The sequence below is a fragment of the Tachypleus tridentatus genome, chromosome 8, assembly GCF_004210375.1.
Source record: "Tachypleus tridentatus isolate NWPU-2018 chromosome 8, ASM421037v1, whole genome shotgun sequence".
NCBI classification, from domain to species: Eukaryota; Metazoa; Arthropoda; class Merostomata; order Xiphosura; family Limulidae; genus Tachypleus; species Tachypleus tridentatus.
Window position 1 is genome coordinate 129860059 of NC_134832.1, and position 16751 is coordinate 129876809.

The 16751-nt window shown below is 34.8% G+C and overlaps 1 protein-coding gene across 1 annotated transcript in view; it reads right to left on the reverse strand.

Annotated features, from left to right (window-relative positions):
- The window catches only part of LOC143223485 (protein still life, isoform SIF type 1-like), a 422725-nt gene that overhangs the window by 24577 nt on the left and 381397 nt on the right, over positions 1 to 16751 (reverse strand). The window contains exons 19-22 of the mRNA XM_076451534.1: positions 9220 to 9403; positions 5808 to 6071; positions 4206 to 4335; positions 1394 to 1598 (exon numbers count right to left, since the gene is read on the reverse strand). Of these exons, the coding sequence (XP_076307649.1) occupies positions 1394 to 1598; positions 4206 to 4335; positions 5808 to 6071; positions 9220 to 9403 (783 nt within the window). The remainder of the gene's footprint in view (positions 1 to 1393; positions 1599 to 4205; positions 4336 to 5807; positions 6072 to 9219; positions 9404 to 16751) is intronic.

A 16751-nucleotide genomic window follows, 5' to 3' on the forward strand; every position in this document is an offset into this window, starting at 1 on the left:
TGTGAAGAAATCAAGATGTTTTTGTGTTGAAATCAAAGAAACGTCTTAGAAGCCAAATCAAGGAGATAAATGAGTGTTTAAATCAAGGAAGTGTCTTAGAGACCAAATAAAGATGTCTGGAATTTGAAATAAAAGTTAACCGAGTGTTGAGATCAAGGAGATGTTTGTTTGTTTGTTGTTAAGTGCAAAGCTACACAATTGGCCATTTGTGCAAAGTCAACCACAGGTATCAAAACCCAGTCTTCAGCACTATCAGACCTTAGATGGACTACTGAGCTACAAAGAGAGAATCATCAAAGCAATGTCCGAGTATTAAAATCATGCAGATGTCTAGTTATTGAAATCATGATGTCTGTGTGGTAAAATCAAGAAGATACCAGACAGTTGAAATCGAGATATTTGATTGTTGACATCAAGGAATTTCAAATCAAAGAGATGTCTGTATGTCGAGCTCCCCAAGTGACACAGCGGTATGTCTGCGGACTCACACTACTAGAAACCGGGTTTCGATACTCGTGATTGACAGAGCACAGCTAACCCTCGTGTCGCTTTTAGCGAAATAAAAAAAAACACACTTTGGTGGCGAGTTCTGTTACAAATTAATACGGCAAGTTGGTACGTCATATTACGCTCTTCCGCCTAAGCTCACCTTTCTTATCTGTTTTTACTACCAGGTTACGTTTAATGTTCTAGGTAAGTATTATGATACATGCATATGAGTCAGAAAACCAACATGTGGTATTCACACTACAATTTCTTCTGATATTGTATCTGCTGATGTCGTCGATCCCAATAAACCCAAATAGGCACACTTTGTTTGGGCCTGGCGCGACGTAGCGGTTACTTTGCCCAGATGGTGAATCCAAGTATTAACAGTCTGATGTCGGAAAAGTGCGTTTTGGGACCGTATGCGCTCTTTATAAGAGACAGTCAAATCCCACTGTTCAGTCAAACAAGAGAGGCCCTACAGTTAGTTGGCAGTTGGTGCTATGGCCTCCTTCTCCTCTATCAACTGAAAATTAAGAACAGATGTGCGCAGATAGCCCTTGAGTAACTTTGGGTGAAATTCTGTTACACAAAATTCCGTTTTAAAAATATCCAAGATTTTAAAAGTGATGAAAGTATAACAACAATATTGGTTTAAAAATAAGACTTTATACCTATGAGTTAACACTATATTCATTTCTAGATATAACGTTCCATCCCAATACATGAGAAAGAATTTAATTTGAGAAACTGTAAATCAGATATTTACTTTTTCACCTCAATTTTCAGCGTTCGCCTTCTGGGAATTCATTGGGAACAAACGTATACTGTTAAAACAGAAATTATAATTTAAATCTGTGAGACCGGTAACCTTTTGTCGTAACAACGAAGTCTCTCTTACACTCACCCGCACATAAGTCCTTTCTGTTTCAATTAATTCCATAATAACTTTGCGCAGTTTTTCGGCATCAGGCATCTGTCGACTGTGTCCGAGTTGTTGGTTGGAAGAGCTACTACTACCAGTGCTTCCCTCTAGGCTTGAACGCCTTCTCTCCAGAGATGTTCTACCGTACTCTGTGACCTGTTCAGTAGCTTGGAGTGGAAGTGCGGGCTACCGTTATTCAAAGAAAAGCTTGTTATAAGGTTTCCTCATGATTCTTATAATGTTATTTAATATTATATATATACTTATTGTTTATTGGTAAAATAAAATGACCTGCTAACCTATGTTACGTAGATTACAAAGTCAATAGTTTCAATCATTTTCCAAGGAACAAAATTCATGTATGAACAAACTGAGAATTTTAACACATTTGTCAGAATTATTTTATTACAGTTCTGAGTAATTAGGAGATTTCATATGCTTTGTGTTAGGTAATTTTCCTATCGCAAAGAAAACCCAAGTAAGAAAATAATTAAATGATTGTCAAAATTACAAAATATCAAACATAAAAAACTTGAGTTTTTAAACGTTTATTATCGTAAAAGTTCTGTCTCCATGTTTGACCTTTACCCTGTAATTACATAAAAAAATTTGGAAAGAAAAAAAACGTTTCCTTTAAACATTAAGTGATAACGTTAAGTCTATCTGTCCCTGCAATGCTAAACATCTTATAAATAGGTTATAAATCATGCTAAGGCATAAGTGTTAGGTAATCTTTAGTTAAGCTGTTGAAGCCCTTAATTAACGAGTTTTTATTGATCAAGGGAAAGATTACATGAACTTCTGCGTGTACTTGTGCCTGGCTTTATAGGAGACAGGGAATAAGAGATAGTATTTGCAGCAGGTAACCAGTTTTTATGTGTCTAATAAATAATGCCACATTCTTTCTTTGAAGCTATCTCAATTAACAGTATTAATTAAAATATTATATATAAAAATATTTCATTTCATTTATTTATTATATCTTTATAATTAGCTTAGTATATGAATTTGGAGCAAACTTAAATCACCTAAGATAACCGCAACCTGTCAGATATTGTTGGGATTACGGCCGAAAACATCGACAATAGCGAGAGCATTCAATAATGAATTGACAATTCATTCTAATTATTATACGTTTTTTATTATATGGCATTACACTCTCCTAATTACAAATATATTAAATTAGCTACAATATTTACCATAGTGATTTTTATTTCTGATCTATATATACAGTTTGCTTTCACTGTAAGTTAATGATAACTAAAATATCGATTATTTCTAGTTTAAGAAATTAAATGCATCACTAGGGCAGCAAGTTTGCTGTACGTTTTTCCGAGCAACAAACGACAAGTTCAAATCATCGTCAGTTATCATACTATAACAAACTGATTATTATACGAAATCATTGTAACATATTTACATGCTATTGTATAGGAATACAATATTAATAAGTGTCAGGTATATTAATCTGAATATCTACGTTTGAAATCTATAATTACTGATGAGGTACGGACCTAATCGGAGTCTTTAATACATTTTTCGAAAGCTGCTTATGAGTTCATAACTTCATTGTTTATGAGATCCCTAATAACATATAAATCCCAGAACACATAAAAAGTAAATAGAAATACCGTCAACATTGTATTTAAGTCAGTCAATCACTACTAGAAAGTTTTCTGTTGTTGTTTTAAATTCAGAATACTTAATCTTACCTAATATATTTTTGATCAGTTGTCTCTGTATTGTGCTAGACGAAAGACATAAAAATGATTGTGTGTGATGCAATAGGTAAACAACTATATTTGTAAAAACGGCTCGTTTGGGTTGAGATTTTTTTTTTTTTTGTTCCTAAAGGAGTGAACAACGTTTCAACCTTCTTCAGTGTGAACCTGACGATGACCAAAGAACCCAAACAAGCCGTTTTTAAAAATATATTTAGGCCTGGCATGGCCTAGCGCGTTAAGGCGTGCGCTTCGTAATCTGAGGATCGCGGGTTCGCGCCCGAGTCGCGCCAAACATGCTCGCCCTTCCAGCCGTGGCGGCGTTATAATGTGACGGTCAATCCCACTTTTCGTTGATAAAAGAGTAGCCCAAGAGTTGGCTGTGGGTGGTGATGACTAGCTGCCTTCCCTCTAGTCTTACACTGCTAAATTAGGAATGGCTAGCACAGTAGCTTTGTGCGAAATTCCAAAACAAACAAATATATTTATCTACAAGTGGGTTTTCTCGACATCACTGATTAATAGGTAAATAACTTGGTTATTTGAGGATTAAGTAATCATAGCAAATATATATTAGGCTATAGCAACGAAACCAAAACATTTACTATATGATAACCATTACCAAGTTCCGCCTACTACCCCCAGATTAGACTTGTTCGTTTTAGACATTTACATTGTAAGATAAATGTTTCGCAAGATACGACGCCATTTTGTATGATGAAACAGAACTCTAAAAACAAAATAAAGGCGATTTTATTCCTGCTGAAAGACCACTAATCAGTTTGAGAGCTTTCCCTGGTCTTAAAAATAGAGTGTTTTTTATTCATATCTCAGTTTGTTATGATTTGTATAAATTCTTTCTAACGTATAATTCAAGAAAACTTTCACTTTAAAATAAGGATTAACAGAACGTGTGTGCATATTCTCACCAAAAAGACTCAATGGAATGCCACGTGCAACACCACAAGGTGATATCAACACATACTGTGTGTAACACTCACCACAAGGATTCAGAAATGTTTAATGCAATGCTCACCACTAGGACTCAGAAATGTTGTCTGCAACGCTCACCTTTTTTACGAGAGTCTTCAATGACTTTCAGAAGACCTTCGATTTGCTCTGTAGATAAGGTAGAAGTCTCTTGAATAACCACAGGGGAAGGAGAAGGTCGACCTGACGTTTCTGGAGAACGGTCCTGGGACCCTTAAAATAAAGGAGAAAAACATAAAATTTTCTACAATGTGCATAACTAAGATTCTGCAACACTGCCTATAAAATCTGAAAATGTCAATACTTAGGACTCTAAACATACCATTCATTATTCTTTCTAAGAAATTTCCCTTTTAATTTTCAAATTATTTTACAAATAATTGTTTTGCTTAATACCCATGACCAGTGCACAAGAATCATCCCTACACACTAAAAATTAAGTTGAAACGCCCTCTTTTGACTAGTAACCGTAATAAATTACTCAATGGTTATTTATTCCTATAGTTACGTGAGTTATTACTAAACTTGTATGAATTTCATAAAAACAAAAAAGAACAAACAAATTAAAAAATGAAATGAGGTAATGCGTAAAGATTATGGATGGCTACCGTCATTTCAGATATACACTTACAAATAGTTTAAATTAACTGCCTTATGCAATACGAATTGATCATACAGTATACATCACTAGTCTTTGTAAAATAAAGTGACAAATATAGTAAACTTTTTCAAAGAAACCGCTTTTTCTGATAAAAGCCTAAAAACAAAATAAATGCTACAGCAAAAACACTGTAAATAAATGAGATAAAATTAAAATGTTTATTAATTTTAAATAATGCAATTATATTAAATTAAGGTTTTATTTGTTTCTTTGTTGTTTTCACTGGCATCATATACGGAAGTTATTAAATCTTTTATTCGTTAATATGTGTGTTTTCTTATAGCAAAACTACATCGGCTTATCTGTTGAGCCCACCGAAAGGAATCGAACCCCTGATTTTAGCGTTGTAAATCCGTTGTACTTACCGCTGTACTAGCGAGGTGCTTTTCTTCAATCACTCGTGATAATTAATCGTTTGAGTAATAAATCCTTTAACAATAAGCGGTAGAAACTCATCAAAAAATAAACGACTTTGATTTTAGAGTCAAACGAAAAATTTATTTCCTCATTTCTTGTCAGTAACCCACCGGTGGCTAAACGATAGGCTTGAGAGTTTGTTGCACTAAACCTCTGGGTTCAATGCTGGCGGTGTTCACAGAGCAAATCGCCCACTGTTCAGTTGTTCGCTCAACAATAATCTCTGTCAGAAAATATGGCGCCCCCGATGGCTCAGTGATGAGCTTAAGAACTTAAGTGTGTTCAAGTTCGAGATTCGACTTCTGAGGGTGACACAGCGTAAGTAATCTACTGTACAGTCCCTCGCTGGTACGGCGGTAAGTCTACGGATTTACAACGCTAAAATCAGGTGTTCGGTTCCTCTCGGCGGACTCAGCAGATGGCCTAGTGTGACTCTGCTACAAGAAAAACACACACACACTACTGTACAGTTCTGCACTTAACTACACACAAATATGACGCTGGTGTCGCAAGTTTCGTTACATTTCAATTAAAATTTATTATGAAACAAAAGAAATAAACCAATGTTTCGTTTCTTCCAAGTGTTACGTAAAAAATAATTAGTTACCCCAAAGGGGTGAAGGAACGATTAGTTTTCCAATCATTTCTTCACTCAGTGTACTGTCGCTAGGTGGCGGAGGACACACAAGCGACTCGATGTAATCGTCTGTTGTGCGCATGACGCTAGCGAGATCAGGTGGTTCTGTCCTGGAAGATCTCATCATCATACAAAGGGAAGTTTCTTCCTGCAAGACACTCTCAATGTACATCATGTCCAAGTCGCTAACGATGGCTCCATTTATAACCATAATCTCATCCCCTCGTATTAAGCCTAGGGAAATATATCGTTTTAAAAAGTTTGTCGTATTAAACCTAGGGAAATATATCGTTTTAAAAAGTTTGAAATCTGTCAAATAAACACTAACTCTTTCAGTGCCAAATGAGACTGGACTTTTGTACCATACAAAGAAATAATATTTCTCTTCGAGGTTTCTAGCTTACTCGTTTCAAATTCTAGATGAGTGAAGAAATACATAAACACGTGTATTTTTTTATATTGTGTACTTAAAACTAGCCCTGGAACTGGGAAAGTTGTTTATTGATAAACGTGGCATTGAAAGAGTCAAATTTTTTTTTCAATAAAATATATTTGTTAAAACAAAAGACTTAAAATCGGATTAAAAAATTCCCTTAAATACTATATTCTATCGATATTGAAATGACGTTACGATATGAGATTTTACACCATTTGTGTACTTACAATCCAATAATTTTTAACTATATATATATTTACACCTACTTTTTTATTAAAGTTTAATTTTTACTTAACTAGGTAAATTCCTTTATCTCACATTCATTCACATAAATTTCAAGTAAATATGCCTTTATTTTGAAATTATAATCATGTCTATCTTCTACACAATAGCAAATGTTCCAAGTAATCTTTGTTTTTTAAGATTTCTTCTGGTTCAAGATAAACAGAAAAACTGTGGTAAAACATAAACTGAACCAATGACGACCCACGTCGACAACAAACGGTGTCATTGCTGACAAATTTGGCTATATTTTTCTACAGATTTTGTTTAATGTTTAAGTGGTCCTAAACACTGATGAAATGAAGGTGTTGGTTCTGAAGTCTGCGCATGATCATTGGACTCAGAAGATGGAAAAAACCAGAAATAAACGTACACCTCAGTAGAAGAAAACTAAAAGCAAATTGTAGTTGTGCACTTTGATGTGTTCATACATGTTAGGTTTGTTTGTTTGTTTTTTTAATTTCGCGCAAAGGTACATGAGGAATATCTGCGCTAGCCGCCTCTAATTTAGCAGTGCAAGACACTTAGTCTATCTCTTGGGCTACTTTCTTACCTAGCAACTCACAGAATTTGATTGTAATCATAGAATATAGCTACAAGTGTATTGTTAGCTCATTAGTAATGTTAGAAAATTGTTGTTGCTATTTCCTGTTATTATCACGGTTTATGTAAAACTAAAAAAAACAAAAAACTCAGCGAAGGTAGCATAATCCAATTATGTACATTCAGATTTAGATAAGGCGAATGTAGGAGAGAATTATCCCTTTTCAACAACATTATTCAGTCAGTCCAATTGACAAATTCGTGGTTTTGTGAGTTTTGTTTAGACTCTACGAACTTTCTCAAGTGGTTTGGTTGTTTGTTACTCTGAAGATGATTTGTTTATTACTCAACAGTGTTGGTAAAATGCTTATACAGTTTTGTTTACAGTGTGTTTGAGATTTTAACTTGTGTTGTACATTTGGTTCATTTCTTCAAGTACTACCATATATATGATAAAATACTGATTAGAAGAAAAAAATAAAAACGTGCGATAACCAGACAGAAGAATGAAACAACTAACTTGAAAATAATTACATTTTTTTTTCTTCTGGGGAGATAAAATATACAAAGGTCGGGGAATAATAAAATATAAGTAAACAATTTAGCAAAATAATACGATTTGTAACAAATACTTTATTAAAGATAATATTACGGAAACATATTCTAAAATACCCAAATTTGATTCTCTCAAATTATTAATCCATAGACCAAATTTTAGTTGTGTATTTATGTAAGGTGCTACTAGAGCTATATATATATATACATACATACAAATTTATGAACACTATTATAAGGTGAAAATTATAGGTTATGATAGCAATATGTAACCACATTCGTATTCTGGACAGCACTAGTTTTTAACAACCACATTGTAAAAATCCCATCATTCTCTCCTCACGTTCTGCTAGATTTGTCGTTAAACACTTTACAACGCAACGCCACGCTTCCACCTCACTACTAGAGGTAACTTAGTTGATGATTATACACGTGATAAGCCTGTGAAACGCTTCTCGTAATCGGATTTCTGGCAACCCATTTCTTTCACTTGAATCCATCAAGTTTTATTTTTTGGTGTTCTAAATACGATGCCTGAAATATGATGGAAGTTATGATAGTGGTGCGTACTGAATTCATCACCAGAGTTTTCGTTGTTCACTATGAGGTAAAGCAATAGCGTATGTGACATTCAATGATATAATTTCATGTTTTTCGAAAGCTATAAGTGTGAATTAATGTTTTTAGTTTACATTACGGTTTACGCTTTTTTTTTTAAATATTAGAATATCGTGAGTGTTAAATTTTCTATCACAATGTATAGCTTAAATTGCATGTGTTAACGTGTGTTGAATTTGTTATTAAAATGTATGATACAAGTGACATCGAAGAAAAATTATAACTTCAGAATGAAACATGGCAGTGCACTGTAAATAGCTTATAATCCAAATAAAGTTAATAACAGCACCCAATGAACAGCCTCAATTTCTAAAAAAAGTTTATATCACCTGGGAGACGGAAAAGCAGTGCATGACGATAAATAACCGAAACTTCAAAGAAAACTAATAACTTTAGAAAGAATTCATAGAAGTAGAATGTCGAACCTTAAACTAAAGAACGGTAAGAACTCCTGGGGAAGACAGCAGCACCCGACGGATAAATAAAAACTTCACGAGGGAGGCACTACAACAACGTGTGTAACGTAAAACTTCTAAAAACGTTAATAATTAATAACTTCTGAGGAAGATATAAAGGTACAGTGAATCGGTCCTGTGTTTTTTACAGTAGTTAGTGTATTAGTATTACAGAGTGGGATTCAGTTAAGGATAAATAGACCAACAATCTATTTGCTCCAACAAAATATCAAAACGAAAGTTGTAGTCAAAGAGTTTCACTGATAAATTTCCGAAACTGCTAAAATTTCATTGTAAACATTTAATTGTTCACCAGAAATGGACACTTTGACTATTTGAATTTTATAAATTAACTTCATAAAAAAAAAGCTGTTCTTAGTAATATACATGATTCTTCTGTGTTGAAAAAAATCAAGAGGACATTGAAACTATAATAACACAATTTCAAGATAGAATGTGAGAAAACAGTAATCGATGAATTGTACTTTCTCACCTTGCTGGCTAGCTAAACTTCCATCTTCTACTCTACTAACATATACACATAGTTCGTCTTGGTGGTCAGAGTTCTCGACTAACTCTGCCTCCACGCTAAACCCAAACAGTTGTTCCAACGTTGTTCTGGTCAGGTCAACTTGGTACAAGACCTTAGCACAGACCTGAAGAATTTCGTATTCGTCCTGCAAAACCGTGATTACCATTATAACACATACTAACATAATTATATATGCACACCATGATAACATAATAAGACATATGAACGTAATTATATATTCACACCGTGATTACATTATAACACACACTAACGTAATTATATATTCACACCGAGATTACCATTATAACACATACGAACATAACTACGTATGTACACCATTATTACCATTATAATGCATACTAACATAACACTGCACAACAAAGTTTTTGCTTCTTGAACACTGGTGGGTGTTCCTTATAGATTTGTGGCTGCTGATCACGAAAATCACATCCAAGTTTGCCCATCGCTTACCGTTTTATCGAAATCTTCAGTTTCACCAGGACATTGCTACAATGGAAAACTATACCAGAACAACTGGAATCCATCAATGCTTGTTGACTACTGTTGGACACTACAACGTGATGCACCGGACATTGAATATAAACGAAAATCAGGAGCAAAACACCTTTAATTATGTTGAACTTAATAGCGTATTAGAAACATAAACGCAATTAAATACGTTATTGCTGATAAACAGTTAACTGTCTATTTCTCCAGAGTTCCTACGTGATGAAGCAAAACCAAAACTATATTTGTGCATACCCATCAGGTACCTGTCACAATCAGCAAAAACTTTTCAGGAAGTAAAACTTTACAAAAAATTTTTGTGCAGTGTAATTACATATGCACACCGTGATTACCATTACAATATATACAAACATAATTACATATGCACACCGTGATTACCATTACAACATATACAAACATAATTACATATGCATGCCATTATAACACATACGAACGTGATTACATATGCACGCCATTATTACCATTATAACACATACGAACATAATTACATATGCACATCGTAATTACATTATAACACATACGAATATAATTACATATGTACACCATCATAACCCCTATCTAAATATAATTACATACGTACACTATTATTACCATCATAACCCATACGAACATAACTACATATGTACAGCACACTGAGAGGAATTTAAATGAAACTTTTCATTTTCAACTAGTGTGTTTGTTTATTTGTGTGGGAATTTCGCACAAAGCTACTCGAGGGCTATCTGTGCTAGCCGTCCCTAATTTAGCAGTGTAAGACTAGAAGGAAGGCAGCTAGTTTCAACTAGTAACAGTTTTTAGAAAATCTCAGATAAAACTGTTTTGACGTTCATATGTTAAGAATTTGTTTGTTTTTTGAATTTCGCGCAAAGCTACACGAGGACTATTTGCGCTAGCCGTCCCTAATTTAGCAGTGTAAGACTATAGGGAAGGCAGCTAGTCATCACCACCCACCGCCAACTCTTGGGCTACTTTTTTACCAACGAATAGTGGGATTGACAGCACATTATAACGCCCCCACGGCTGAAACGGCGAGCATGTTTAGTGTGACGGAGATATCTACGCTAAAAAGTATGTGTGCGTATATACATATATTTATTTAATATACCTTTCCGCAAAAAAATTCGTAAACTTTACGTTCACAACTAACATTTGGAGGGACGATATTGAACAATTTGTTATTATCAGAGAAAGACGTGAGACGTAATTACAACTATATCAAGGTTATACTCCAGAAAGTAGGCCATATTAGGCACAGTATTATTAAAATTTCTTTTCCTATCAAAAGTTTATGTTAAATATGTAACGTTATTACAAAAATAAACGGTATTTGTTACAATGCTCTGTATGTAAAGGCTGAATGACGTCGTTTTACATAGCTGTGATAGAACTTGTCATGGAATGGGTTGGGCTGCTCAACGTGGGTTTATACGTTTCCATATTACAGCCTCAATTCGGTTTATCGACGGACCCTAAGTATGACGCTTGTCTCTTGCTGATGTAATAAGTTATTTTTTTAATGCGTACGTTATTTCTATAAGATCTTAAAGTTTTCCTGAAATATGCAACTACACAAACAAATGTAATGAGCCTCCTAGGATTGATGTTTTTTTCAGTTACCAAGTAAATCTATGAAATAAAATTGGAAAGACTCCGATACATCACGTGGTGATGAAATCGAAATATTTCCAAAAACCTAAAACTAGATCCTTGTTTCGAACGACAATTTACAGATTCTTGTCGACCTTCATAATAATATAATTCTGATAGCTCTTAAGGCATCCTCCACATTAAAGCTTTAATTTCAAATTTCCCAATATAAGAATTTAAATTATGTCAGTTTTAAGTAAGTTAGTTTAGCCAAATCAAAAATTTCCTAACACCTCTTTGATTTCCCATTTCTGACACTCTGTCATAATTCGCCAGATTTTTTTCCGTTTATATCTTGTAGGAATCAAGATCCTATAGGCAAAATTTCGGCTCTTTTTGTCAAACAAGTAAGAAAGTTTAAAAAGTTTTGTAAACACTTAACATAGAGAATTACAACTGAGATACGATCTCGGCAATTACAGATTATTACAGAAATTCGGAGTCAACTTTATGCCACCTGAGAATGCTGGGTAAGGATAGTTCGTATTCGGTGAATATTGCGTAACCTGAAAAAACTGGACGAAACTAATTCATGTTTGGTCATTACAGGGTAACCTGAGAAATCAGGATGAGGCTAGTTCACGTTAGTTGATTTTTATGTAACCTGAAAACCTAGTTGAGGCTAGTTCACGTTAGGTGATTTTTACGTAACCTGGCAACCTAGTTGAGGCTAGTTAATATTCGTGATTATTGTGTAACCTGAGAAACCTGGTTGAGGCTAGTTTATGTTTGGTGATTATTGAGTAAACTGAGAAACCTAGTTGAGGCTAGCTCACGTTCGGTGATTGTTTTGTAAAATGAGAAACCTGGATGAAGCTTTTACATCTTTGACGATTATCATGCAAACCTGAAAAACCTGAATTAAACTGGTTCATGTTCAGTGATTAATGCAACCTTAGAAATTTGCACGAGATAGTTCATGTTATGAACCTGAGAAATCTGGATAAAACTGGTTCACCTTTGAAGGCATCGACTGGCTCTATGGTGGAGCTCTGGATATCACTAAATATTCTCCACAATTTAATCTATGGCTGTGTGATAAAAGCAACAGTCAATCCCTTGGCGTGATGGTTGGTGGTATGGTGTTCATTACTGGTTCAAGATTAGAGACGACAACAGAGAGCCTTAGAAGCTTGGCCATAAATACAAATTAAAAAGTTTATGTTTCATAAATAGTAGCGTATCTGTATTATACCCCGAGATATCTGATTAGTTAAATCCCATGTTTAGCTCTAATCTCTTTTATGTGAGCTGATAGTAAGTAATGACATTTAGTTATCATTTCTTTGTGGTACTGATTGTGAGCAATGGCCTTTCGTTATGGTTTCTTTATGGTACTGATAGTAAGTAATGACCTGTACTTATCATCTTCTTTGTGGTACTGATAGTAAGCAATGGCCTTTAGTTGTGGTTTCTTTGTGGTACTGATAGTAAGTGAAGACCTGTAGTTACCATCTATTTTGTGTGAGCTGACAATAAATAATGCCCTTTAGTTATGGTTTCTTTGTGGTACTGATAGTAGCTAATGACCTTTAGTTGTCGTTTCTTTGTGGTACTAGCAACTGCTCTTAAGTATTAACTATTTCAGATGTATCTGTGGTAATTGGTTGAATAGAAAATAAGCATGGGAATATCAAACTTTGGAATGTCTTTGGGCTGTTCTGATAAAATGTCGAAATATATCAAAAATACACTGCTAATCAAAATCTTAAGGACAATGAACATAAAGAAAAAATATGCATTTTGCGTTCTTTAGACTCAACCACTTATTTGAGTAGAACTTTGAAAGATGAAAATAAGAAAAGGGAAAATAAAAAACCTTTTTTAGCATTTAATAGGGAAAATGTGAACACTATGAAATTAGCCTAAATACTAGCTTGTCAAAAGTTTAAGACCATGCCAAAAAGAAGTCCTAAACAGGGTAGGAAATGCCCAACAAGAGGTCTCAGTAGTGAGTTGCATGGCCGTCATTGCGAATAACTGCAAACATTCGCTTTGGCATGGTCGATATAAATGTTTGCAGAAGGCTGGCTGGAATGTTATTCCAAGTGGTAAAGATGGTTTCACGAAGATCATGCACTGTTTGGAATTGACGTCCATTTCTATAGACTTCCCTTGCCATCAAACATTTTCAATGGGGTTCAGTTCAGGCGAACACGCTGGATAGTCCAATAGAATCACGTTATTCGCCATGAAGAAGTCCTTTGTCATGCGGGCATTGTGGATTGCAGCGTTGTCCTGCTGAAAGATCCAGTTATTTTCACACAAGCGAGGGCTTTCCGTCAATAAGGATGATCTCTCCAACATGCCAATGTAGCCAGCTGCTGCTTGACGCCCCTGTATAACCTGAAGCTCCATTGTTCCATGGAAGGAGAAAGCACTCCAGATCAGGATGGAACCTCATCCACTGTATCATGTAGAAAATGTTTCCGGTGGGATATCCTTATCGTGCCAGTAACGTTGAAAGTTATCTGAACCATTCAGGTTAAATGTTTTCTCATCAGAGAACAAAACCTTCGTCCACTTTTCTACGTTCCATGTTTGGTGCTTCTCAGCAAAGTTTAACCGAGCTGTTTCGTGGTGTGGAAGAAGGCATGGCCTTTGAAGACTTTTACGGTTTTTAAAGCCTTTCCCTCGTAGATGCCGTCTTATTGTTCTTGAGCTGCATTCTGCGACCGTAAGGGACTTAATCTGGTTCAACGATTGGCTGGTGTCTTGCCGGACAACCCGTCGAATCCTACTGCTCAACGCCGGCGAAATTTTCTTGGGCCAACCACTTGGAATTCTCGTTCAGTATCCCTCAGGGTCTTTTAATAAATTTGTAACATCAGTTTCACTATGCCCAATATCACCAGCGATAGCACCTTGAGAGAGATCTTGTTTTTGCAGCTCGACAATTCTGCCACGTTCAAACTCTGTCACCTTTTTAGCCTTTGCCAGAGTTTTACCCAATGTAACACATAAAATGTTGACAACGCTAATGCTTGAACACAAATGACTAAATTTCGTTACGTGTTTACCGATTAACGCTTCGTTTCTTAAACGTTTGATCAACTAGTATTTTGACTAATTTCGTAGTGTTCACATGTTCGCTATTAAATGCTAAAACACTTTTTTATTTTCCCTTTTATTATTTTCATCTTTCGAAGCTCTATTCAAATAAGTGGTTGAGTCTAACAACGCAAAATGAATATTTTTTCTTTATATTCATTGGCCTTAAGATTTTGGCCAGTAGTGTATTTAGTCCCATCCAAGTTTTCTTTTGGTTCATCTTTACATTGTCTTACTCTATTGATTTTCTCACTCGCAGTTAAAATAACTGTTTTTTTGTGTTTGTATAATAAATGCATTTAAAGTAATTTCCTCATTCAGTTCAAGTCGTTTCACTCTTTCTTATATCTTAGTTCTTTCTGTGTTGTCCTCCATTTTGTTGATAGACTTAAACATCTCTGTTGACAAAAGCTTTCGTTTTTTCCATCCTACTTAATCTTTGGTTCGAACTTGTTTCAAAGAAGAAAACCTATCATGTTTTCCTAGTCTATGAAAAGATTAAGGTCATCATTATTTTTACTTTCTGATAAACCAAATAATCGCCTTCACATGTTATTACGTTTCAAGATCAAAGTAGCAGCGTTCTAACTAAAGTTGATATAAAAATTGCAGATTTAGATACTTAACATGTGAATATGTTTATAACAAGTATTGTGAGGAATTTGGATAAAAATGTTTTGTAAAAACTAGTACAACTTAACTTTATGTACAAGAAGATGGAGTCATTTATTTCGATATAAATTAGTTTTCGTGTGTTTAGTTTATCTCTCAGTAGGCTATTTGGGCAGCGTCTGATACAGGAATATAATCTCACATTTCAGGGTTATGAGCATTCAAGTTTACAACTAAGCCTCCCTGGAGGCTTTAAAATAATGTTACTGATGGCGCATTCTTCAGAAATGCAACTTCAAAAAAATGCAATAGTTAAGCGTAAAGCGCCGCATAATGCCGAGAAAGTTATTTGTATATTTTATTTCTATGTATATCATTAGCGTTAGTGCGTGTCGAGATATTTCGATCTCAAAGTTACACAATGTGCTATGTTTCTCACGTGAAACCGAACTCCTGATTTTAGGTTGCAAACCAATAAGCTAATTTCTGATCCACAATGATGCTGTTGATGTTATTAGTGTAGTGTTTATATTTCAACCTTCCTCAGTTATCGTGAAACATTGTTGCATCGATCTATTAGGATTTAAGTGCTTATTGTCTTCAGAGGTGACAGAGAATATAAGTTACATTAAAGTGATTCTTAAACCAACTGTGAAAAACACATGCCCCTCACTGGGACAGCAGAAAGTCTTTGGATTTACATCGCTAAAATTAGGGGTTCAATTTCCTTCGGTGGACACGGCAGGTAGACCAATGTAGCTTTGCTATAAGAAACATACACAGAAACATAAATGTATACACATAAAACACAAGAAGAACCACATTTCATTGTGATTTTGGCACTTATTAGTCAAAGGAGTTTAAATAAAACATTATCTTCTCTTTAACCGACAAAACCCGTGGTCACTAAATCTCATTATCTAGTTCTTAATATTGGTGCTATAGGAAGGTTAGGGATAACAGGTAAGAACAGTTAGTTACCAAGGCTTGAATACTTTGATTGTATTTAATAACTGTGAATGGAAGTGGTTTCATCGTTATATTTCTTCCTTGTAAACCATTTACTCGCTAACCTAAGTTATCACAGGAAAGCTATCATGTTTCTGTCTAAATCCCATCATACACCTCATGGACCATCCTAAATTCTTGTGTTTACCACCAAAGGACCTTATAACGAGAATTTTACACAACTTGCAAGCAAAAGTCACCAGGGGCCACATTCCTTCCTATAATCCACACACGAGATCGCAATACAACCCACTCCTTCCAAAAATCCACACACGAGATCGCAATACAACCCACTCCTTCCTATAATCCACACACGAGATCGCAATACAGCCCACTCCTTCCTATAATCCACACATGAGATCACAATACAACCCATTCTTTCCTATAATCCACACGAGATCACAATATAACCCATTAATTCCTGAAATCCACAAAAAAGATAACAATATAACCCATTCACAGAGATGCCAACTATTTCAAATGACTGAGCATAATGATTGTAGACAGAGCTCTTTATTATTTGCGGCTACTAGGCCTGACCAATGTCTCTAAGCTGTTCATTATTATATTATTATTATAATTATTATTATTTATTACTGCTATAGATTGCTCATTTATGACTGTGTTTTGTGTATTTAATAAATAAA